This window comes from Mus caroli, chromosome 14, assembly GCF_900094665.2.
Source record: "Mus caroli chromosome 14, CAROLI_EIJ_v1.1, whole genome shotgun sequence".
In the NCBI taxonomy this organism is placed as follows: domain Eukaryota; kingdom Metazoa; phylum Chordata; class Mammalia; order Rodentia; family Muridae; genus Mus; species Mus caroli.
Window position 1 is genome coordinate 19081577 of NC_034583.1, and position 23400 is coordinate 19104976.

At 40.5% G+C, this 23400-nt stretch overlaps 1 protein-coding gene across 1 annotated transcript in view; it reads left to right on the forward strand.

Moving 5' to 3' along the window:
- Nucleotides 1-23400, forward strand: part of Dnah12 (dynein axonemal heavy chain 12) — a 184675-nt gene that overhangs the window by 35371 nt on the left and 125904 nt on the right. Inside the window, exons 17-19 of the mRNA XM_021181341.1 lie at nucleotides 356-541; nucleotides 1493-1693; nucleotides 5028-5222. Of these exons, the coding sequence (XP_021037000.1) occupies nucleotides 356-541; nucleotides 1493-1693; nucleotides 5028-5222 (582 nt within the window). The remainder of the gene's footprint in view (nucleotides 1-355; nucleotides 542-1492; nucleotides 1694-5027; nucleotides 5223-23400) is intronic.

Below are 23400 nucleotides of genomic sequence, written 5' to 3' on the forward strand. Positions count from 1 at the left end.
CGAGACAGGGTTTCTCTGTGTAGTCCTGGCTGTCCTGGAACTCACTTTGTAGACCAGGCTGGCCTCGAACTCAGAAATCCACCTGCCTCTGCCTCCGGAGTGCTGGGATTAAAGGCGTGCACCACCACCGCCCGGCGGAATTTTTTTCTTATTAATTCTTACTTTGGTAATTTCTTGATTATTTTATATGCCTAACATTGCCAATGAACTTTGGAGTACTTTTGTTCCTTCTTCCTTTCCTCTAAATCTAGTTGATGTTTTGGTTGTGCTCAAGTAATTTGAAGAAATTCAATCTCCCTATTATCAACCATCTGTATGGAAGTCAAATGACATTCTTGTTTGTGTTCATCCTTAGGAATATATCCCTACAGTCTCCATCCTGTGCAATCCAGGAATGAGAGCTCGTCACTGGAAACAGATGTCAGAAATTGTGGGGTATGACTTGACTCCAGATTCTGGAACTACACTGAGAAAAGTTTTAAAATTAAACCTTTCTCCATATTTAGAAAGTTTTGAAGTCATAAGTGCTGGTGCAAGTAAGGTAAGCATGTGGATAAAGTGAAACCCTTGAGGGCTTCGTCCTCTGCCAGTCACAGCTCTGTCTTGGTGTAATGTATACAGTGCAGGATAGCAATGGGAAGAGAGAGGGAGTGGGTGATGATTGAAGACAACCCTTCCATGACATAAACATGATCTTGCCTCTCTGAAATGCAGACTAGAAACTGCTCCTTTGACATCCGCCTAATTCTGCCACATTCTGATACAGTTGGTGGTTGATACTAGTATTGGTGTATGATTATTCCATTAAGAATCCTGGGTGGATGGATATGGTGTGTGTGTGTGTGTGTGTGTGTGTGTGTGTGTGTGTGTGTGTATTCCCAGTATGGCTTTAGAGAGGGTTCTTAGAATAAGCAGAAAACTTCAAGTCACAGGCTATCTGCAAAAGGCCACTTCAGAGATAATACAGTGAGTATTTTATTCTGTTGTCCATTTTAACAGTTTTCATAGTAACTAAAATTTTTTTTAAAAACCTTCATTTTTCTTAGTAATATTTTTTCTATTTTTAATTGAAAATAGAAAATTTTCGTGCAATATCTACTACAGGAGGGAGCATCTCTGGTGGTGGTTGAGCAAGGCACTGACCTATGAGTGTAGCAGAATGTCATTTTATTGTTACATTCCTTAAGCAAAGCAGTAGTGTTTGGTTTTATCCTAGGCCCATAGCCTCTCAAAAGAACTTTTAAATAATTAAAAAAGCCCCCTCTTAGATAGATAGATAGATAGATAGATAGATAGATAGATAGATAGATAGATAATAGACAGACATCAGGCAGACACACACAGACAGTTATGAAGATTATGGTATATGCCCAATGCTTAGTGAGTTACCCAGAAAAATTGAATAAGTTCCCTTTTTTTCATCATCCTGTCCCCAACCCCCACCCCACTCTTATTTTGATCATCTTAGTCTTTTTGCATTTCTCCCTTTCAGGAATTTTCCTTAGAGAGGTCCATGAATGCTATGATAGCAACTTGGGATGATATTTCTTTTCATATAAGTCTGTATCGTGATACTGGAATTGGTATCCTTTCTTCAGTGGACGAGATTCAGGCAATTCTTGATGATCAAATTATAAAAACTCAGACAATGAGAGGCTCACCTTTTATCAAACCATTTGAAAATGAGATCAAGGTATGGTAAATATGATAGCTCCTGGTCATTTATAAAAATGCCTATCTTAATTCATATAAGTTCTCACATAAATATTTGTGGATGGCTTTAAAGTGTCTACTCAAGTGATATAACTGAATCTTGGTATTTTATGTGGTGAGAAACAGAAATACACATTTGGAGATTAACATGCAATAGGAGGCTGAAGAGAGAGTGTGATGGTAAGAGCATTTGCTTGGTTCCCAGCATCCACATGATGGTTAATAACCATCTGCAACTGCAGTTTCAGAGGATCTGATGCCCTCATCTGGCCTCAGTGGGTACTGTATGCACACAGTAAACAATACAAAGGCAAAGCATTATGAAATTTTAAAAATAAACAAAAATTTGACGTGCAGAATATTTGAGAGATTAATACTTTTAAGAAGAAAATCAGATTTTATAAGATTTTTATTCGGTAATTATAAATGTAACTTTTGTTCTCCCAATAAAACTTGTCTCTGAGGCTTGCTGTCTCATTCTGCTAACCTAGGCCTAGTCCTAGTCCTGGAAGCTTCTAGCTGCCATACAATCTTATCTAGACCTAGAATATTCTCACCCTCTGAGACTTGCTGCTGAATAAACTCACATTTTCTTGTTCATTCTGATCTCACACATGTTAAGTGCACACTGTAGACTGGCAAGCAGAGTTTTTAGCAACCAAAATTTAAAAACTTTATTCTTAGGAATTTCTAATTTTAGAAAGCTCAGAGCACATATTACACTGTAGCCTCACAGTAAAGTTCCCTGGGTCACTGTTTAATTCTATTTGTAAACGACAAGCATGAAAGTAAATAATGAGTTACTTTCCACTTCAGAAAAAATAAATGATATCTCTTTATTGTTGAAATGGGTAACTATGGAAAAATACAAATTATGACAATAATTCATAGTATAATGAAGTCCAGTGTTTTTGCCCTTTAGTGAGTACAAAGCTAAAAAGTTCAACCAGGAGATAAAAGATTAAGAAAGAGTTATAAACTGTATAAAGTAAGGAAAATACCGAGGATAACTCCTAAAACATTGAACAAAGAAAGTAAGGGAATTTGGTGCTGTGTGTATTCACACACATGTACTTGTGCATGTACATATGAGTGTACAAGTGTGCGTGCATTCGTGGACATTTATTCTGAAGAGATAAATGTTTCTAATATAGTCATCTACTGTAGTGGTAGCCATCTAGGCAGATTTTTGTTACATGCACAATTAGGGATTACTTCTTACCTGTTCCTAGCAAAGTTTATAATCCCAATACTCAGGAACATGAGGCAGGGGAATCAACATGTATTCCAATCTAACCTATGCTACCTAGAGGGTTAGAGGCTAGCCTAGAATATATGACAAGGCCTTATCTAAAAAAGATAGGCAGGAGGTAGGTAGGTAGATAGATAGATAGATAGATAGATAGATAGATATCATGCTTTGAAATACATTGAATGTTCAAAGGTGGCAGAGAGAAATTCCCCTACATATCATTAAAAAAATAATCTACATGACCTGGAAAGGAGCTGGGTAGCCTTGGCTGATTTAACCTAGTTCCTCAGTTTTATTTGAAACAAAGAACCAACCCGACAGGATGTTTGTAGTCAAAAGATCTGTCCTCCAACTTATGAACTGGCGCATTATCCCTTTAAGTTCCTATAAGTAACTAACAATAATATCAGAATTCTAATTGGGGGCTATTTAAATTGAGGAAAAGAGAAATCACTGACTTGTTGATCCCAGTTTTGATTGATATTTACTATGCCGATATTTACTGTTTTAGTGGTTTCATATTTACTAACTGATTTAATCCCCACAGCAGACCTTCATAGTAGATGTTATTATCTGTTTAAATAGATAAGAAAGCTAAGGTTGAGAAATTTGCCAAAATTCACTTAGCTATTAGATGATGGAATTGAGATTTAAACCAAGGCAGTTTTTTAAAACCAGATATTATTTTTAATTGTATTTTTAACGGACAAGTAACAACTTTACATATTTATTTGGTACATTGTAATGTTTTGATTTAATTTTAAAATGTGAAATATTTAATTTTAGAATTAACAGTGCTTCATAGATGATCTTGGCTGCCAGCATTTGAGGAAAACAGTTGTGGTTTTCAAGGAGGACATAACACTGGTTATGCTCCTATAAACCTGGCTAGCTTGGCCTTTCTTGTTTAAAAAATTATATATATGTATATATATACACACACACATAAACTATTCTCTTCTCTAAATGTTAGAAACATATATATGTTAGAACACACGCATGTATATATATAACACACATATGTTAGAAAGTTCTTGTTTAAGAAGAGTAATTTAGAAGTTCTTTTATGGTTTAAAAAAATAGAGATTAAGCTCCAAACCAAAGACCTTAAGCTACACACTTACTAACTCTAGGGAATCTCTGAGGATATGGAGGCTTATTTTACTTTATTTTAAATTCTCTTCAAACTATGCTGATTTAGAGCAAGATCATTAAACTTTAAGCTATTGATGTTTGGGGCTGAAAATTCTCTCTCTCTCTCTCTCTCTCTATATATATATATATATATATATATATATATATATACACACACACACACTTATATACACATATATACACACACATATATATACATATATATATGTTCCTTTTTTCTTTATATGTTTATTTATTACTGTGTGTGTTTGTGTATGTGTGTGCATGCAGGGATGTCACAGTGCATGTGCCAAGGTCAGAGGGCAACTTGTAGAGACTTGTTCTCTCCTTCCACTGTATGGTCCCCCATTTTAGGCATCAAATTCTAGACATCAATCTTATTGGGAAGACTAATTTTATCCATAAACCATCTCTCTGGTCCTGGGCTGAATAATTCTTTGTTGTGAGGACTGTTCTACATATTGAAGCACATTAGCAGTATTTCTGGCCTCCATCCACTAGATATTAACAGCACCCTCCTCCTACTAGATGTAATAACTCACATTGTTATAGCACAGACATTATGATATTTCAGACACTGAAATGTTGCCTGGTATGTAGAATAGCATCATCCATAGTTGATAATCCCTGGTGTAGAGCAGGATATACATTTAGGATTTGGAGTGATTCCTAGAAAGATGAGGATATGAAATAACTTTATGATCATTACCAAAGCGAGTTTCATTGATTTGGGGAAACCTCATACTGTTTTTTTTTAAGTCTAGTTGAGTCTCCTGTAAGAGATCTTAAGGTGTAAATTGTTTTGTATTGATATTAAAATAATAGGGAATTCTAAATATGTCTCCCCAATAATTTATAGTTTTTCCTTTTGAAACCTGGAATTTAGTACAATATACTTTTTATTAAGGCCTGGGAAGACCGTTTGATTCGGATCCAGGAGACAATTGATGAATGGTTAAAAGTGCAAGCTCAGTGGCTGTACTTAGAGCCCATCTTCTGCTCAGAGGATATCATGCAGCAGATGCCCGAGGAAGGGCGGCAGTTTCAGACAGTTGACAGACACTGGAAGGACATCATGAAGTTCTGTGCTAAGGATCCAAAGGTGAAGAGTTTGTTTCCTTTCTTGTAACAGGTGAACCTTATTTGGGGCTTTAAAGAAAACATTTCATTTTTTTCTGATTATTAAAACACAACTCACTCATTGTATATAAATTGGAAAGTTCATAAAATGTAAATTCATAAAAACATAAGATTGAATGTATAAAAATAATTTTGTTTTTACTTCATAAAAGTACTACGTAAACAAACAAACAAACACACACACACACACACACACACACACACTCTGTAACTACTTTAGATGAACAGGAACTGAACTGACATGCACTATATTCAACCACCTTGGAAAGTAAGCAAATACATAAAACCATGAGATAATGCAAAGGATGGAGAGAGTGTGATCAGTACAAGTGAAGGAGAGAGTGTGATTAGCACAAGTAATGGAGGGAGTGTGATCAGTACAAGTGAAGGAGAGAGTGTGGTCAGTACAAGTGATGGAGAGAGTATAGTCAGTACAAGTGATGGACAGAGTGTGGTCAGTAAAATTGATGGAGAGTGTGAGGTCAGGACAAGAAATGGAGAGAGTGTGATCAGTACAAGTGATGGAGAGAGTGTGATCAGTACAAGGGATAGACAGATTGTGGTGAGTACAAGGGATAAAGAGTGTATGGACAGTACAAGTGATGGAGACTGTGGTCAGTACAGGTGATGAAGAGAGTGTGGTCAGTACAAGTGATGGAGAGAGTTTGGTCAGTACAAGTGATAGAGAAAGGGTGGTAGCACAAGTGATGGAGAGAGTGTGATCAGTACAAGAGATGGAGAGAGTGGGATCAACACAAGTGATGGAGAGAGTGTGATCAGTACAAGTGATGGAGACAGTGTGGTAAGTACAGGTGATGGAGAGACAAGAATCAGTACAACTTTTGGAGAGAATGTGGTCAGTCCAAGTGATGGAGAGAGTGTGATCAGTAAAAGTAATGGAGAGAGTGTGATCAGAACAAGTGATGGAGAGATGGGGGTCAGTATTAGTGATAGAGAGAGGATTGTCAGTACAAGTGATGGAGAGAGTGTGATCAAAACAAGTAATAGAGAGAGTTTTTTCAGTACAAATAATGGAGAGAGTGTTTTCAGTAAATGATGGCAAGAGGGTGGTCAGTACAAGTCCTGGAGATAGTATGATCAGTACAAGTGATGGAGAGAGTGCGGTGGGTACAAGTGATGGAGAGAGTGTGGTCAGTACAACTGATGCAGAGGTTGTGATCAGTTCAAGTGATGGGGAGGTGTTGTCAGTAGAAGTGATGGAGAGTTTGTGGTCAGTACCTGAGATGGAGGGAGGGAGGTCATTATAAGTGATGGAGAGAGGCTGGTCATTACAAGTGATAGAGTGAGCATGATCAGGACAATTTATGGAGAGAGTGTGATCAGTACAAGTGATGGAGAGAGTGTGAACAGTAAAGTGATGGAGACAGTGTGGAAAGTACAGGTGATGGAGAGAGTGGGGTCTGTACAAGTAATGGAGACCGCGTGGTAAGTAAAAGGGATGGAGAGAGTGTGGTCACTACAAAAGTTGGAGAGAGTGTGGTCAGTACAAAAACTGGAGTGAGTGTGGTCAGTACAAGAGACGGAGAGTGTGTGGTCAGAACAAGTGATGTAGAGTGTGTGATCATTATAAGTGATAAATATAGTGTTGTCAGTACAAGTGATTGGGAGAGTGTGGTCAGTACAAGTGATGGAGAGTGTGTGCTCAGTAAAAGTGATGGAGATAATGTGATCAGTAGAAGTGATTGAGAGTGTGTGGTCATTAGAAGTGATGGAGAGAGTGTGATAAGTACAAGTGATGGAGAGATGGTGTCAGTACAAGATATGGAGAGAGGGTAGTCAGTACAAGTGATAGAGAGAGGATTGTCAGTACAAGTGATGGAGTGAGTGTGGTCAGTCCAAGTGATGGAGAGAGTGTGATCAAAACAAGTAATAGAGAGAGTGTGATCAGTACAAGTGATGGAGAGAGTGTGTTCAGTACAAATGATGTAGAGAGAGTTTTCAGTAAATGGTGGCGAGAGGGAGGTCAGTACAAGTGATAGAGAATGTGTGATCCTTACAAGTAATGGGTAGAGTTCAATTAGTACAAGTGATGGAGAGTGTGTGGTCAGTAAAAGGGATGGAGATAGTATGATCAGTAGAAGTGATTGAGAGTGTGTGGTCAGTGGAGGTGATGGAGAGAGTGTGTAAGTGATGTACAAGTGATGGAGAGAGTGCAGTAAGTACAAGTGATGGAGAGTGTGTGGTCAGTACAAGAGATAGAGGGAGGGTGGTCAGTATAAGTGATGGAGAGAGGCTGGCCATTACAAGTGATGGAGAGACCGTGATCAGGACAAGTTATGGAGAGAGTGTTGTCAGTTCATGTGATGGGGAGTGTGTGGTCAGTACAATTGATGGAGAAAGTGTGGTCAGTACAAATGATGGAGAAAGTGTGATCAGTACAAGTTATGGAGAGAGTGTGGTCAGTTCAAGTGATGGAGTGATTGTGGACAGTACAAATGATGGAGAGTGTGTGGTCATTACAACACATGGAGAGAGTGTGATCCATAAAATTGATTCAGAAAGTGTGATCAGTACAAGGGATGTAGATGGTGTGATGAGTACAAGTGATGGAGAGAGTCTGGACAGTACAAGTGATGGAGAGGGTGTAGTCAATACAAGTTATGGAGAGGGTGTGGTCAATACAAGTCATGGAGAGGGTGTGGTTATTACTAGGGATGTAGTGAGTGTGGTCAGTAAAAGTGATGCAGAGAGTGGTGTCAGTACAAGTGATGGAGAGGGTGTCGTCAATATTACTGATGGATAGGTTGTGATTATTACAAGTAATGGAGACAGTGTGGTCAGTAAAAGTGGTGGAGAGGGCTGGTGAGATGGCTCAGTGGGTAAGAGCACCCGACTGCTCTTCCAAAGGTCCAGAGTTCAAATCCTAGCAACCACATGGTGGCTAACGACCATCCGTAACGAGATCTGGTGCCCTCTTCTGGAGTGTCTGAAGACAGCTACAGTGTACTTACATATAATAAATAAATAAATATTTTAAAAAAAAAGTGGTGGAGAAAGTGTTGTAAGTACAAGTTATAGAGATTGTTGTCAGTACAAGTGTTGGAGAGAGTGTTATCAGTACAATGATGGGCAGAGTGTGATCAGTACAAGTGATGGAGAGTGTGTGTTCATTACAAGTGATGGAGAAAGTGTGGTCAGTACAAATGATGGAGATAGTGAGATATGTAAAAGTGATGGAGAGAGTGTGATCAGTACAAGTGATGGAGAGAGTGTGGGTAGTACAACTGTTGGAGGGGGGTGTGGTCAGTACAAGTCATGTAGAGAATGTGGAGAGGACAAATGATGGAGAGAGTGTGATCAGTAAAAGAATTAGAGAGAATATGGTCAGTTCAAGTGATGGAGAGTTTGTGGACACTACAAGTGATGGAGAGTGTGTGATCAGTTCAAGTGATGGAGAGTGTGTAGTCATTCCAACTCATGAAGAGAGTGTGATTAGTAAAAGTGATTCAGAGTATGTGATCAGTAGAAGGGATGGAGATAGTGTGATGAGTACAAGTGATAGAGAGAATGTGGACTGTACAAGTGATGGAGAGAGTGTGATCAGTACAAGTGATGAAGAGAGTGTAGTCAGTACAAGTGACGGAGGGACTGTTGTCAGACAAGAGATGATGAGAGTGTGTTCAGGACAGGTGATATTGAAAAGTGTGTTAAGTAGGAGTGATGGAGAGAGTGTGATCAGTACAATTGATGGAAAGAGTGTAATCAGTATATGTGATGGAGAGAGTGTGGTTAGTACAAGTAATGGAGAGAGTATGGTCAGTACAAGTGACAAAGAGAGTGTGATCAGCAAAAGTGATAGAGAGAAAGTGTGTGTGGTTTGTACAAGGAATTGAGAGATTGTGATCATTACAAGTGATGGAGAGAGTGTGGTCTGTATAACTGATGGAGTGAATGTGATTAGTATAAGTGATGGAGAGCATGAGGTCAATAAAAGTGTTGGAGAGGGTGTGGTCAGTACAAGTGATGGAGAGGGTATGGTCTGCACAAGTGATGGTGAGGTTATGCTCAGTACAAATATGCAGCAAGTGTAGTCAATAAAAGTGATGTAAAGAGTGTGATCAGTACAAGTGATAGAGAGAGTGTGGCCAGTACAAGTGATGGAGAGAGTTTGATCTGTTCCAGTGATGGAGAGTGTTTGGTCACTACAACTCATGGGGAGAGTGTCATCAATAAAAGTGATGGAGAGACTGTTATCAGTACAAGTGATAGAGAGAATGTTGTTTGTACAAGTGATTGAGAGATTGTGACCTGTAAGTGATGGAGAGAGTATGGTCAGTACAAGTGATGGAGTGATTAGGATTAGTACAAATGTTGTAGAGAGTGTGGTCAAAAAAGTGATGGAGAAGGTGGGGTCAGTACAACTGATGAAGAGACTGTGATGAGTTCAAGTGATGGAGAGTGGTCACTACAACTCATGGAGAGTGATTAAGAGTGTGTGATCAACAATATGAACTAACCAGTACCCCTCAGAGCTTGTGTCTCTAGCTGCACAGGTATCAGAAGATGGCCTGGTCAGCCATTAGTGGAAAGAGAGACCCATTGGTTGTTCAGACTTTATATGCCTCAGTACAAGGGAACGCCAGGGCCAAGAGGTGGGAGTGGGTGGGTTGGGGAGTGGGAGTGGGAGGGTGTGGGGGACTTTTGGGATAGCATTGGAAATGTAAATGAAATAAATACCCAATTAAAAAAAAAGAGTGTGTGATCAGTACAAGTGATGGAGAGAGTTGATGAGTAGAAGTGATGGAGAGAGTGTGGTCAGTACAAGTGATGGAGAGTGTGTGGTCACTACAACTCATGGAACAAGAGTGATCAGTAAAAGTGATTTAGTGAGTGTGATCAGTACAAGGGATTGAGAGAATGTGATGAGTACAAGTTATGGAAAGAGTGTGATTAGTACAAGTGATGGAGAGGCTGTTTTCAGTACAAGTGATGAACAGAGTGTGATCAGTACAAGTGATGGAGAGTGTGTTATCAGTACAAGTGATACAGACAATGTAATTTGTACAAGTGATTGAGAGATTGAGATCTGTACAACTGATGGAGAGAGTGTGTCCAATACAAGTGATGGAACAATTGTGATTAGTAAAAAAGATGGAGAGAGTGTGTTCAATTAAAGTGATGGAGAGCGTGTGTTCAGTACAAATGATGAAGAGGCTGTGGTCATTACAAGTGATGGAGAGTGTGTGGTCACTACAACTCATAGAGAGAGTGTGGTATGTAAAAATGATTCAGAGACTGTGATCAGTACAAGGGAAAGAGAGAGTGTGATGAGTACAAGTGACAGAGAGAGTGTGGTGAATACAAGTGAAGGAGAATGTGTGGTCTCTACACGTAATGAAGAGACTATGGTCTGTACAAATGAGGGAGAGAGTATGATCTGTACAAGTGATTGAGAGAGTGTGGTGAGTATTAGTGATGGAAAGCGTGTGCTCAGTACAAATGATGCAGAGATCATGGCCAGTACAAGTGATGGAGAGAGTGTGGTTTGTAAAAGTGATGAAGAGAGTGTGATCAGTACAAGTGATGGAGAGAATGTGGTCACTGCAACTCATGGAGAGAGTGTCACAGTAAAAGTGATGGAGAGAGTGTGATCAGTACAGGTGGTGGAGAGACTGTAATCAGTAAAAGTGATAGATCAAATGTGTTTGTACAAGTGATTGACTGTTATCTGTACAAGTGATGGAGAGAGTGTGTCCAATGCAAGTGATGGAGCAATGGTGATTAGTAGAAGTGATAGAGAGAGTGTTGTCAATAAAAGTGTTGGAGAGTGTATGGTCAGTACAGGTGATGTAGAGAGTTTGATCAGTACAAGTAATTGAGAGAGTGTGGTCAGTACAAGTGATGGAGAGAATGTGATCAGTACAAGTGATGGAGATTGTGTGATCAGTAGAAGTGATGGAGAAAGTGTGATCAGTAGAAGTGATAGGTAGAGTCTGTCTGGTCTGTACAAGTGATTGAGAGAATGTGATCAGTAAAGTGATGAAGAGGATATTGTTAATCCAAGTGACGGAGCGGGTCTGGCCACTTCAATTGATGCAGAGAGTGTTATCAGTATAATGATAGAGAGACTGTGATCAGTACAAGTGATAAAGAAAATGTGGTCAGTGTAAGTGATGGAGAGAGTGAGTTCAGTACAAATGATGGAGAAAATGTGGACAGTACAAGTGATAGAGAGTGGAAAACAGTAGGAGTGATGGAGAGAGTTGGTCAGTACAATTGATGGAGAGAGTGTAACAGTACAAGTGATAGAGAGTGTGTGGTGTGTACAAGTGATTGAGAGAGTGTGATCAGTGCAAGTGATGGAGAGAGTGTCGTCAGTACAAGTGATGGTGAGAGTGTGATCAGTAAAAAGGTTGTAGAGAGTGTGATTAGTACAAGTGTCAGAGAGACTGTGGTTAGTACAAGTGATGGAGAGAGTGTGGTCAGTTCATGTGATGGGGAGAGTGTGATCACTACAAGTAATAGAGAGTGTATGGTCACTACAAGTGATGGAGAGAATGTGATCAGTACAAGTCATATAGAGAGTGTGGTCTGTACAAATGATGGAGAGTGTGTGTTCAGTTCAAGTGATACAGAGAATGTGGNAGAGTGTGGTCTGTACAAATGATGGAGAGTGTGTGTTCAGTTCAAGTGATACAGAGAATGTGGACAGTACAAATGTTGGAGAGAATGTGATCAGTTTAAGTGATGGAGAGAGTTTGATCAATACAACTAATTGAGAGAGTGTGGTCAGTACTAGTGATGGCGAGTGTGATCAGTACAAGGGATGTAGAGAGTGTGAACAGTGCAAGTGTTGGAGAAAGTGTGGTCAATAAAAGTGATGGAGAGAGTATGGATATAACGAGTGATGGAGAGAGTGTGATAACTAAAAGTGTTGGAGAGAGTGTGGTCAGTACAAGTGATGGAGACAGTGTCTTCAGTAAAAGTGTTGGAGAAAGTGTTGTCAGTACAATGATGGAGAGACTGTGATCAGTACAAGTGATATAGAGAGTGTGATCATGAAAGTAATGGAGAGAGGGTGGTCAGTACAAATCATGGAGAGAGTGTGGTCAGGACAAGTAATGTAGTGACTGTGAGCAGTACAAATGATTGAGAGGGTGTGGTCAGTAAATTGATGGAGAGTGATTAGTGTGATTAGTACAAGTGACTGAGAGAGTGGTGTCAGTACAAGTGATGGGGAGAGTGTGGTCATTACAAGTGATGGACAGAGTGTGGTCTATTCAAGTGATGGTGAGAGTGTTGTCATTATAAGCAAAGGAGAGTATGTGATTAGTACAAGTGATAGAGAGAGTTTGATCAGTACAAGAGATGGAGAGAGTGTGGTCAGTAAAGTGATGGAAAGAGTGTGTTCAGTACAAGTGATGAAGATAGTGTGGTCATTACAAGCGATGGAGCTAGTGATGTCAGTATAAGTGATGAAGAGTGTGTGATCAGAACAAGTGATGGAGGGAGTATGATCAGTACAAGTGATGGAGAGTGTGTGGTCAGTACAAGTGATTAGAGTGTGGCGAGTACAAGTAATGGAGAGAGTGTGGCGAGTACAAGTAATGGAGAGAGTGTGGTCAGTACAAGTGATGGAGAGAATGTGATCAGTACAAATCATAAAGAGAGTTTGGTCTGTACAAGTGAATGAGAGAGTGTGATCATTACAAGTGATGGAGGGGGTGTGGTCAGTACAAGTGATGGAGAGAATGTGATCATTACAAGTGATGAAGACCGTGCAAACAGTACAAGTGATGGAGAGAGTGTGTTCAGTACAAATGATGGAGAGAGTGTGGTTTGTATGAGTAATGGAGAGAAAGTAGTCTGTATAAGTGGTGGAGAGAGTGTGGTTTGTGCAAGTAATGGAAAGAGTGTGGTCAGTTCAAGTGATGGGGAGTGTGTGGTCACTGCATGTGATGCAGACAGTGTGGTCAGTAGAAGTGATGGAGAGTGTGTGATCAGTACAAGTGATGGAGAGAGTGTGATCAGTACAAGTGATTGAGAGAGTGTGATCATTACAAATGTTCGAGAGGGTGTGGAGAGTACAAGTGATGGAGAGAGTATGGACTGTACAAGTGATGGAGAGGGTGTGATCTGTACAAATCATGTAGAGAGTGTGGTGAGTACAAAGGATGGAGAGAGTGTGGTCAGAACAAGTGATAGAGAGAATGTGATCAGTACAAGTGATGGAGAGTGTGCGGTCAGTACAAGTGATGGAGAGAGTGTGTTCCTTAAGAGTAATGTAGAGAATGTGGTCAGTGTAAATAATGGAGAGAGTGTGGTCAGTACAAGTGATGTAAAGAGTGTGGTCAGATTAAGTGATGGGGAATGTGTGGTCACTACATGTGATGGAGAGAGTATGGTCAGTAGAAATGATGGAGAGAGTTTGATCAGTACAAGTTATGGAGAGAGTGTGTTCAGTACAAGTGATCGCCAGAGTGTGTACACTAGAAGCAATGGAGAGAGTGTGGTCAGTAAAAGTGATAGAGGTATTGTGATCAGTACAAGGGATGGAAAGAGTGTGGTCAATACAAGTGATGCTGAGAGTGTGTTCAGTCATGTGATGAAGAGAGTGTGATCACTACAAGTGATGGAGAGAGTGTGGTCTATACAAGTTATGGAGAGAATGTGGTCTGTATAAGTTATGGAGAGAGTGTGGTCAGTACAATGTTGGAAAGAGTGTGGTCAGTTCAAGTTATGGGCAGTGTGTGGTCACTACATGTGATGGAGACAGTGTGGTCAGTAGAAGTGATGGAGAGAGTGTGATCATTACGAGTGATGAAGACAGTGTGGTCAGTAAAAGAGATAGAGAAAGTGTGGTCAGAACAAGTTATGGAGAGTGTGTGATCAGTATAAGTAATGGAGAGTGTGTGGTCAGTACAAGTGATGGAGAGAGTGTGGTCTGTACAAGTGATGGAGTGAGTGTAGACACTAGAAGTGATGGAGAGAGTGTGGTAAGTACAAGTGATAGAATGATTGTGATCAGTACAAGGGATGGAAAGAGTGTGGTCAATACACGGGATGGAGAGAGTGTGGTTTGTACAAGGGATGGAGAGAGTGTGATCAGTACAAGTGATGTAGAAGGTATGTTCCATACAAGTGATGGAGAGAGAGCAATCAGTACAAGTGATGGAAAGTGTGTGGTTAGTACAAGTGATGGAGAGAGTGTGGTCAGTAAAAGTGATGGTGAGAGTGTGGTATGTACAACTGGCTGAGAGATTTTGGGCAGTACAAGTGATGGAGAGGGTGTGGTCAGTAAAAGTAATGGAGAGAGTCTGGTCATTACAAGAGATGGAGAGAGTGTGGTCTGGACAAGTAATACCTAGAGTGACATCATTACAAGTGATTGTGAGAGTTTTGGCAGTACAAGGGATGGAGGGAGTGTTATCAGTAAAAGTGATGGAGAGAGTGTGGTCTGTACAAGTGAAGGTTAGTGTGTGGTCATTAAAAGTAATTGAGACAGTGTGATTAGTATAAGTGATGGAGAGAGTGTGGTCAGTAGAAATGAAGGAGAGAGTGTGGTCAGTACAAGTGATTGAGAGTGTGTAGTCAGTACCTGTGATGGAGAGTGTGTGGTCAGTACAAGTGATGAAGAGAATGTTTTCTCTACAAGTAATGCAGAGAGTGTCGTCACTACAAGTGATAAAGAGAGTGTGATAGTACAAGAGAAGAAGAGGGTGTGATCAGTAAAAGTGATCGAGAGAGTGTTTTCTATAAGTGAAGGTGAGAGTGTGGACAGTACAAGTGATGGAGACAGTGTGATCAGGACAAGTGATGGAGAGTATGTTGTCAATAAAAGTGATGGAGAGAGTGTGGTCAGTACAACTGATGTAGAGAGTGAGATCAGTAAATGTGATTCATAGAGTGTCGTCTGTACTAGTGAATGTGATAGTGTGATCAGTACAAGTGATAGAGAGAGTGTGACTAGTACAAGTGATGTAGAGCGTGTGCTCAGTACAAATGATTGAGAGAGTTTGGTCAGTAAAAGTTATTGAAAGGGTGGGGTCAGTACAAGTGATGGAGAGTGTGTGATCAGTACAAGTGATGGAGAGAATGTGGTCAGTACATGTGATAGAGAGAGTGTGGTCAATTCAAATGAAGATAGTGTGTTGTCAGTACAAGTAATGGAGAGAGTGTGGTTAGTACAAGTGATGGAGAGAATGTGATCAATACAAGTGAAGGAGAGTGTGGACAGTACAAGTGATAGAGGGAGTGTGATCAATAAAATAGATAAAGAGAGTGTCAAACATTAGAGATATTGTGATCAGTACAAGTGATGGAGAGGGTGTGTTCAGTTCAACAGGTGGATGAGTATTGTCAGTACAACTGATGGAGTGTGGACAGTACAAGTGATTGAGAGATTGTGGTCAGAACAAGTGATGAAGAATGTGTGGTCAGTACAAGTGATGGAAAAATATGGTCAGTACAATTGATGGAGAGGGTATGGTCTGTACAAGTGATCAAGAGGGTGTTGTCAATACAAATGATGGAGATTGTGTGGACAGTACAAGAAATGGAGAGAGTGCGATCAGTATAAGTGATGAAGAAACTGTTTTCTTTACAATTGATGCAGAGAGTGAGATAACTACAAGTCATAAAGAGAGTGTGATAGGTACAAGTGATGGAGAGAGTTTGATCAGTAAAAGTGATCGAGAGAGTGTGGTCTCTACAATTGAAGGTGAAATTGTGGGCATTAAAAGTGATGGAGAGAGTGTGATCATTACAAGTGATAGAGAGAATGTGGTCAGTAAAAGTGATGGAGAGATTATGGTCAGTACAAGTGATGGAGAGATTTTGATGAGTATAAGTGAAGGAGAGAGTGTGATCAGTACAAGTTATGAAGAGTGTGTGGTCAGTACAAGTGATGGAGAGAGTGTGGTCAGTACAAGTGATGGAGAGAGTGTGATCAGTACAATTGATGAAGAGTGTGTTTTATGTAAAAGTGATACAGAGTGTGTGGTCACTACAAGTGATAAAGAGACTGTGATCAGTACCAGTGTTGGAGAGAGTGTGTTCAGTAAAAGTGATGGAGAGAGTGTCGTCTGTATAAGTGAAGTTTTAATTTCGGTCAGTACAAGTGATTGAGAGAGTGTGGTCAGTTCAAGTGATGGAAAGAGTGTGTTCAGTTCAAATGAGGGGAGTGTTTTGTCAGTACAAGTGATGGAGAGAGTGTGATCTATATAAGAAATGGAGAGTGTGTGGTTAGGACAAGTGTTGGAGTGGGTGTGGTAGCACAGGTGATGGAGAGAATGTGATCTGTACAAGTGATGAATTGTATTATGTGATCAGTACAAGTTATGGAGATGGTATGGACAGTACACGTGATGAAAATGGTATGGTCAGTACAAGTGACAGAGAGGGTGTGGTCATTACAACTGATGGAGTGTGTGTTAACAGTACAATGATGGATATACTGTGATCAATACAAGTGATGGATAGAGTTTGATCAGTACAAGGGATGGAGAGAGTATGGTCAGTCAAAGTGATGGAGAGAGTGTGAATTGTACAAGTGATGGAGAAAGTGTGGTCAGTACAAGTGATGGAGAGTGTGTGATCAATACAAGTGATGGAGACAGTGTGGTTTGTACAAGTGATGGAGAGACTCAGGTCAGTACAAGTGATGGATAGAATAAGTTCAGTACAAGTGATGTAGAGAGTGTGATCAGTACAAATGATGAAGAGAATGTGGTCAGGACAAGTGATAGAGAGATAGTGTTCAGTTCAAATGATGGAAAATGTGTGTGTTATCAGTACAAGTCATGGAGAGAGTGTGATCAGTACAAGTGATAAAGAGAGTTTAATCAATACAAATGATGGAGAATTTGATCAATATAAGTTAAGGATAGAGTCTGGTCATTACAAGGGACGGAGAGGTGGTGGTCAGTACAGGTGAATGAGACAGTGTAGACTGTACAAGTGATGGGGAGAGTGTGTTCAGTACATGTGATGGAGAGTGTGTGGTCAATACAAGTGATAGAAAGAGTGTAGCTAGTGAAAATGATAGAGTGTTATCAGTACAAGAGATGGAGAGAGTGTGATCAGTACAAGTGATAGAGAGTTTCATCACTGCAAGTGATGGAGAATTTGATCAGTACAAGTGAAGGTGAGAGTCTGGTCAGTACAAGTGATGGAGAGTTGGTGGTCAGTAAAGGTGATGTGAGAGTGTGTTCAGTACAAGTGAAGGAGAGAGTGTTATCAGTACCTTGATGGAGAGACTGTGATCAATACAAGTGATGCAGAGAGTTAGATCAGCACAAGTTATGGAGAGAGTGTGGTCAGAACAAGTGATGGAGTGAGGGTGGTAGTACAAGAGATGGAAAGAGAAGGAACTTGACAAGTGATGGAGAGAGTTAGATCAGTACAAGTGATTGAGAGTCTGAGGTCAGTAAAAGTGATGGAGAGAGTGTGATCTGTACAAGTGATAGAGAATTTGATCAATATAAGTGAAGGATAGAGTCTGGTCATTACAAGTGACGGAGAGGTGGTGGTGGTCAGTACAGGTGAATGATATAGTGTGGTCAATACAAGTGATGGCGAGAGTGTTATCAGTACCTTGATGGAGAGAGACTGTGATCAATACAAGTGATGGAGAGAGTTAGATCAGTGCAAGTTATGCAGAGTGTGTGGTCAGTACACATGATGGAGAGAGTGGTCAGTTCAAATGATGGAAAGTGTGTGATCAGTACAAGTCATGGAGAGGGTGTGATCAGAACAAGTGACAGAGAGACTGAGATCAGTACAAGTGATGTAGAGAGTGCGATCAGTACATGTGATTGAAAGAGTTTGATCAATACAAGTGATGAATAATATGATAAGTACAAGTGAAGGAGAGAGTCTGGTATGTACAAGTGATGGAGAGGTGGTGGTCAGTACAGGTGAAGGAGAGATTCTGGTCAGTACAAGTGAAGGAAAAAAATGTTATCAGCACCATGATGGAGAGACTGAGATCAATACAAGCGATGGAGAGAGTTAGATCAGTATAAGTTATGGAGAGTATGTAGTCAAAACAAGTGATGGAGTGAGTGTGGTAGTACAAGTGATGGAGAGAGTGTGATCTTTACAAGTTATGGAGAGAGTTTGATAAGTACTAGTGATGGAGATTGTGTGGTCAGTACAACTAATGGAGAGTGTGTTAGCAGTACAATAATGGATAGACCATGATCAGTATAATTGATGGAGAGGGTGTGGTCAGTACAAGTGAGGGAGAAGGTGTTGTCAGTACAATTGATGGATCAGGTGTGGTCAGTACAAATGATGGAGAGAGTGTTATCAGCATAAGTGATGGATCGGGTGTGGTCAACACAAGTGGTGAAGAGTGTGTGGACAGTACAAGTAAGGGAGAGTGTGTGGTTAGAACAAGTGATGGAGAGAGTGTGGTAGTACAGGTGATGGAGAGAGTGGGATCTGTACAAGGGATGGAGAGAGTTTGATAAGTACAAGAGATGATTTGTTTGTGCTCAGTACACGTGATGGAGAGGGTGTGGTTTGTACACGTGATAGATAGGGTATGATCAGTACATGTGACAGAGAGGTTGTGGTCAGTACAACTGATGGAGAGTGTGTTAGCAGTACAATAATGGATAAACTGTGATCAATACAAGTGATAGAGAGGGTGTAGTAAGTACAAGTGATGGAGAGAGGGTGGTCAGTACAAGTGATGGAGAAAGTGAGGTCAATACAAGAGATGGAGAGGGTGTGATCAGTTCAAATAATGGAGAGAGTGTGGTCAGTACATATGATGGAGAGAGAGTGTCAGTTCAAATGATGGAAAATGTGTGATCATTACAAGTCATGGAGAGAATGTGGTCAGTACAAGTGATGGAGAGAAAAAAATCAGTACAAGAGATGGAGAATTTGATCAGTACAAGTGAAAGATAGAGTCTGGTCATTACAAGTGATGGAGAGGTGATGGTCAGTACAGGTGAATGAGATAGTGTGGTCAGTACAAGGGAATGAGAAGGTATGGTCAGTACAAGTGATGGAGAGAGTGTTATCAGTACAAGGATGGAGACACTGTGATCAATACAAGTGAAGGAGAGAGTTAGATCAGAACAAGTAATGGGGAGAGTGTGGTCACTACAAGTGAAGCTGCGAGTGTGATCTGTACAAGTGATGGAGAGAGTGTGATCAGTACAAAGGATGGAGAGAGTTTGAACAGTACAAGTGATGGAGATTGTGTGGTCAGTTCAAGTGATGGAGATGTTGTGGTCAATACAAGTAATGAAGCGGGTGTGGTCAGTACAAGTGTTGGATAGGGTGTGGTCAATACAAGTGATGGAGAGTGTGTTAGCAGTACAATGATGAAAAGACTGTGATCAGTAAAAGTGATTGAGAGAGTGCAAACAGTACAAGTGATGGAGAGAGTTTGGTTAGTACAAGTGATGGGGAGAATGTGTTCAGTACAAGTGATTGAGATGGTGTGGTCCATACAAGTGATGTAGAGAGTGTGGTTAGTTCAAGTGATGGAGAGAGTGTTATCAGTACACTGATGGAGAGACTGTGATCAGTAAAACTTATGGAGAGAGAGTGATCAGTAAAAATGATGGAGATCATGGGGTCCATACAGTTGATGGAGCTAGTGTGGTCAGTACAAGAGATGGAGAGAGTGTGGTCAGTACAAGTGCTGGAGAGACTTTGGACAGTACAAGTGATGGAGAGAGTGTGATCAATACAAGTGATGGAGATTGTGTGGTCACTGCAATTCATTTAGAGAGTGTGATCAATAAACGTGATACAGAGAGTGTGATCATTTCAAGTGATGGAGACTGTGTAATCAGTACAAGTGATAAAGAAGATGTGGTCCCTACAAGTCATTGAGAGTGTTTTATCAGTAAAAGTGATTCAGAGATTGTAATCATTACAAGAGCTGGAAAGAATGTGATCACTACAAGTGATGAAGAGGTTATTGTCAGTACATGTGATGGAGAGAGTGTGGTAAGTACAAGTGATGGAGAGGGTGTTATCAGTATAATGATGTAGAGACTGTGTTCACTACAATTGATAGAGAGAGTAAGATCAGTACAAGTGATAAAGAGATTGTGATCAGTAGAAGTGATGGAGAGAGTTTCATCAGTACAAGTGATGTGTAGTTTGGTCAGTACAGGTGATTGAGAGAGTCTATACAGTACAATTGATGGTGAGTGTGATGTCAGTACAAGTGATGGAGAGGTTGTGGTCAGTACAAGTTTTGGAGAGGGTGCTGTCAGTACAAGTGATGGAGAGAGTGTGATAAGTACAATTTATGGAGAGGGTGTTGTCAATACATGTGATGGAGAGGCTGTGGTCAGTACAATTGATGGACAGATTGTGGTCAGTACAAGTGCTGAAGAGGGTGTGGTAAGTATAAGTGATGTAGAGATTGTTGTCAGTAAAGAGATGGAGAGTGTGTTATCAGTACAAAAATGGAGAGACTATAATCAGTACAAGAGATGAAGAGAGTGTGATCAGTACAAGTGAAGGTTAGTTTGTGGTCACTACAAATCATGCAGAGAGTGTGATCATTAAAAGTGATTCAGAGAGTGTGATCAGTACAAGTCATGGAGAGTTTGTGATTAGGACATGAGATGTAGAGGGTGTGGTAAATATAAGTGTTGTAGAGATTATGGTCAATAAAAGTGATGAAGAGTGTGGTCAGTACAACTAATGGAGTGAGTGTGATCAATACAAGTGATGGAGAGTGTTAGATCAGTCAAGTGATGGAGAATGTGTGGTCAGTACAAGTGATGTAGTGGGTATAGTCAGTACAAGTGATGTAGAGGATGTTAGAAGGAAAATAATGGAGAGACTGTTCAGTACAAGTGATAGAGAGTGTGTGGTCAATACAAGTAATGGAAAGAGTGTGGTCAGTACAAGTGATAGAGAGAGTTTGATGAATACTAGAGATGGAGAGTATGTGGTCAGTACAAGTGATGGAGAGGGTGTGGTCAGTAAAAGTGATTGAGAAGGTGTAATTTGTACTAGTGATATAGAGAAGAGTGGTCAGTATAAGTGTTGGAGAGTGTGTTGTCAATACAGGTGATGGAAACTGTGTTAACAGTACAATGATGGAGAGACTGTGGTAAGTACTACTGAAGGAGAGAGTGTGATCAGTACAAGTGATGGAGAGGTTGTGGTCATTATAACTGATGGAGAGATAGTGGTCAGTAGTGATGGTAAGGGTGTGGTCAGTATAAGTGATGGAGATGGTGTGGTCAGTACATGTTATGGAGGTGGTGTGGTTTGTACCTGTGATACAGAGAGTGTGGTCAGTACAAGTGAAGGAGAGTGTGTTATCAGTACAATGTTGGAAAGACTGTGATCAGTACAAGTGATGGAGTGAGTGTGAACAGTACAAGTGAAGGAGAGATTGTGGTTAGTACAAGTGATGGAGGGAGTGTGGTCAGTACAAGTAATGAAGAGTGTGTGGTCAGTAGAAGCAACGGAGAGAATGTGAGTAGTAAAAGTAGTTGGTGGTCACTACAAGTCATGCAGAGAGTGTAATCAGTAAAAGAGATTCAGAGAGTGTGATCAGTACAAGTGATGGGGAGTGTGTTATCAGGACAATGATGGAGAGACTGTATTCAGAACAAGTGATGGAAAGCATGTGGTCAGTACACGTGATTGGGAGAGTGTGGCAACTACAAATGATGAAGCAAATTTGGTCAGTACAAGTGATAGAGAGAACGTGGGCAGTACAAGTGATGGACAGAGTGTGATCAGTACAAGTGATGGAGAGGGTGTGGTCACTACAAGTCATGTAGAGAGTGTGATCAGTAAAGTGATTCAGAGAGTGTGGACAGTACAAGTGATGGTGTAAGTGTGGTCAGTACAAGTGATGGAGAGGGTGTTAGCAGGAAAATGATGGAGACACTGTGATCAGTTCAAGTGATAGAGAGTGTGATCAGTACAAGTGATGAAGAGTGTGGTCAAAACAAGAGATGAAGAAAGTGTGATCAGTACAAGTGATGGAGAATGTGTGGTCAGTACAAGTGATGGAGAATGTGAGATCTGAATATGTGATGGAGAGGGTGTGTTCAGTAAAAGTGATGTAGAAGTTGTGGTCAGTACAAGTGATTTCGATGGTGTGGCCAGTACAAGTGATGGAGAGAGTATGGTCAGTGCAAGTGATAGAAGGGTCATGGTCATTGCAAGTGATTGAGAGGTTGTTGTCAGTACAAGTGATGAAGAGAGTGTGATCAGTACAATGATGGAGAGAGTGTGATCAATTCAAGTGATGGAGAGAGTAAGATCAGATCAAGTAATGGAGAGAGTCTGGTCAGTACAAATGATGGAGAGAGTTTTATCGGTACAAGAGATGGAGAGTATGTGGTCAGTACAAGTTGTGGAGAGAGTGTTATCAGTACAATGATTGAGAGAGTGTGATCAATACAAGTAATGGAGAGATTTAGATCAGTACTTGTGATGGAGAGTGTTGTCAGTACAAGGGATGGATTGAGTTTGGTCAGTACAAGTGATGAAGACAGTGTCGTCAGTACATGTAATGCAGAGGTTGTGGTCAATACAAATCATGGAGAGAGTGTTATTAGTACAATGATAGAGAGACTGTGATCAGAACAAATGATGGAGAGTGTGGTCAGTACAAGTGATGGAGAGAGTGTGATCAGTACAAGTGATGCAGAGTGTGTGGTCAGTACAAGTGATGTTATGAGTGTGATAAGTACAAGTGATGGAGAGAGTGTAGTCAGTACATATGATGGAGAGAGTATGGTCACTACAATGGTTCAGAGCATATGATCTGTATAAGTGTTGGAAAGATTTTAATCAGTACAAGTGATAGAGAAAGGTGGTCAGTACAAGTAATGTTGTGAGTGTGAAAAGTACAAGTGATGGAGAGAGTGTGGTCAGTACAAGTAATAAAGAGAATGTGGTCAGTACAAGTGATGGAGAGAGTGTGGTCATTACAATGGTGGAGAGCATGTGATCAGTAGAAATAATGGAGAGGGTGTGGTCAGTACAAGTGGTCCTATGTGTGTTTGCAAATGTTTACCAGGGAAAACAGTTGAGAACTCAATTGGTGTCAGTTCCCGTGTTTCTTTCCTTTTTTTTTTAATTAGGTAATTTCCTCAATTACATTTCCAATGCTATCCAAAAAGTCCCCAATACACCCCCCCAATCCCCCACCCACCCACCCCCACCCC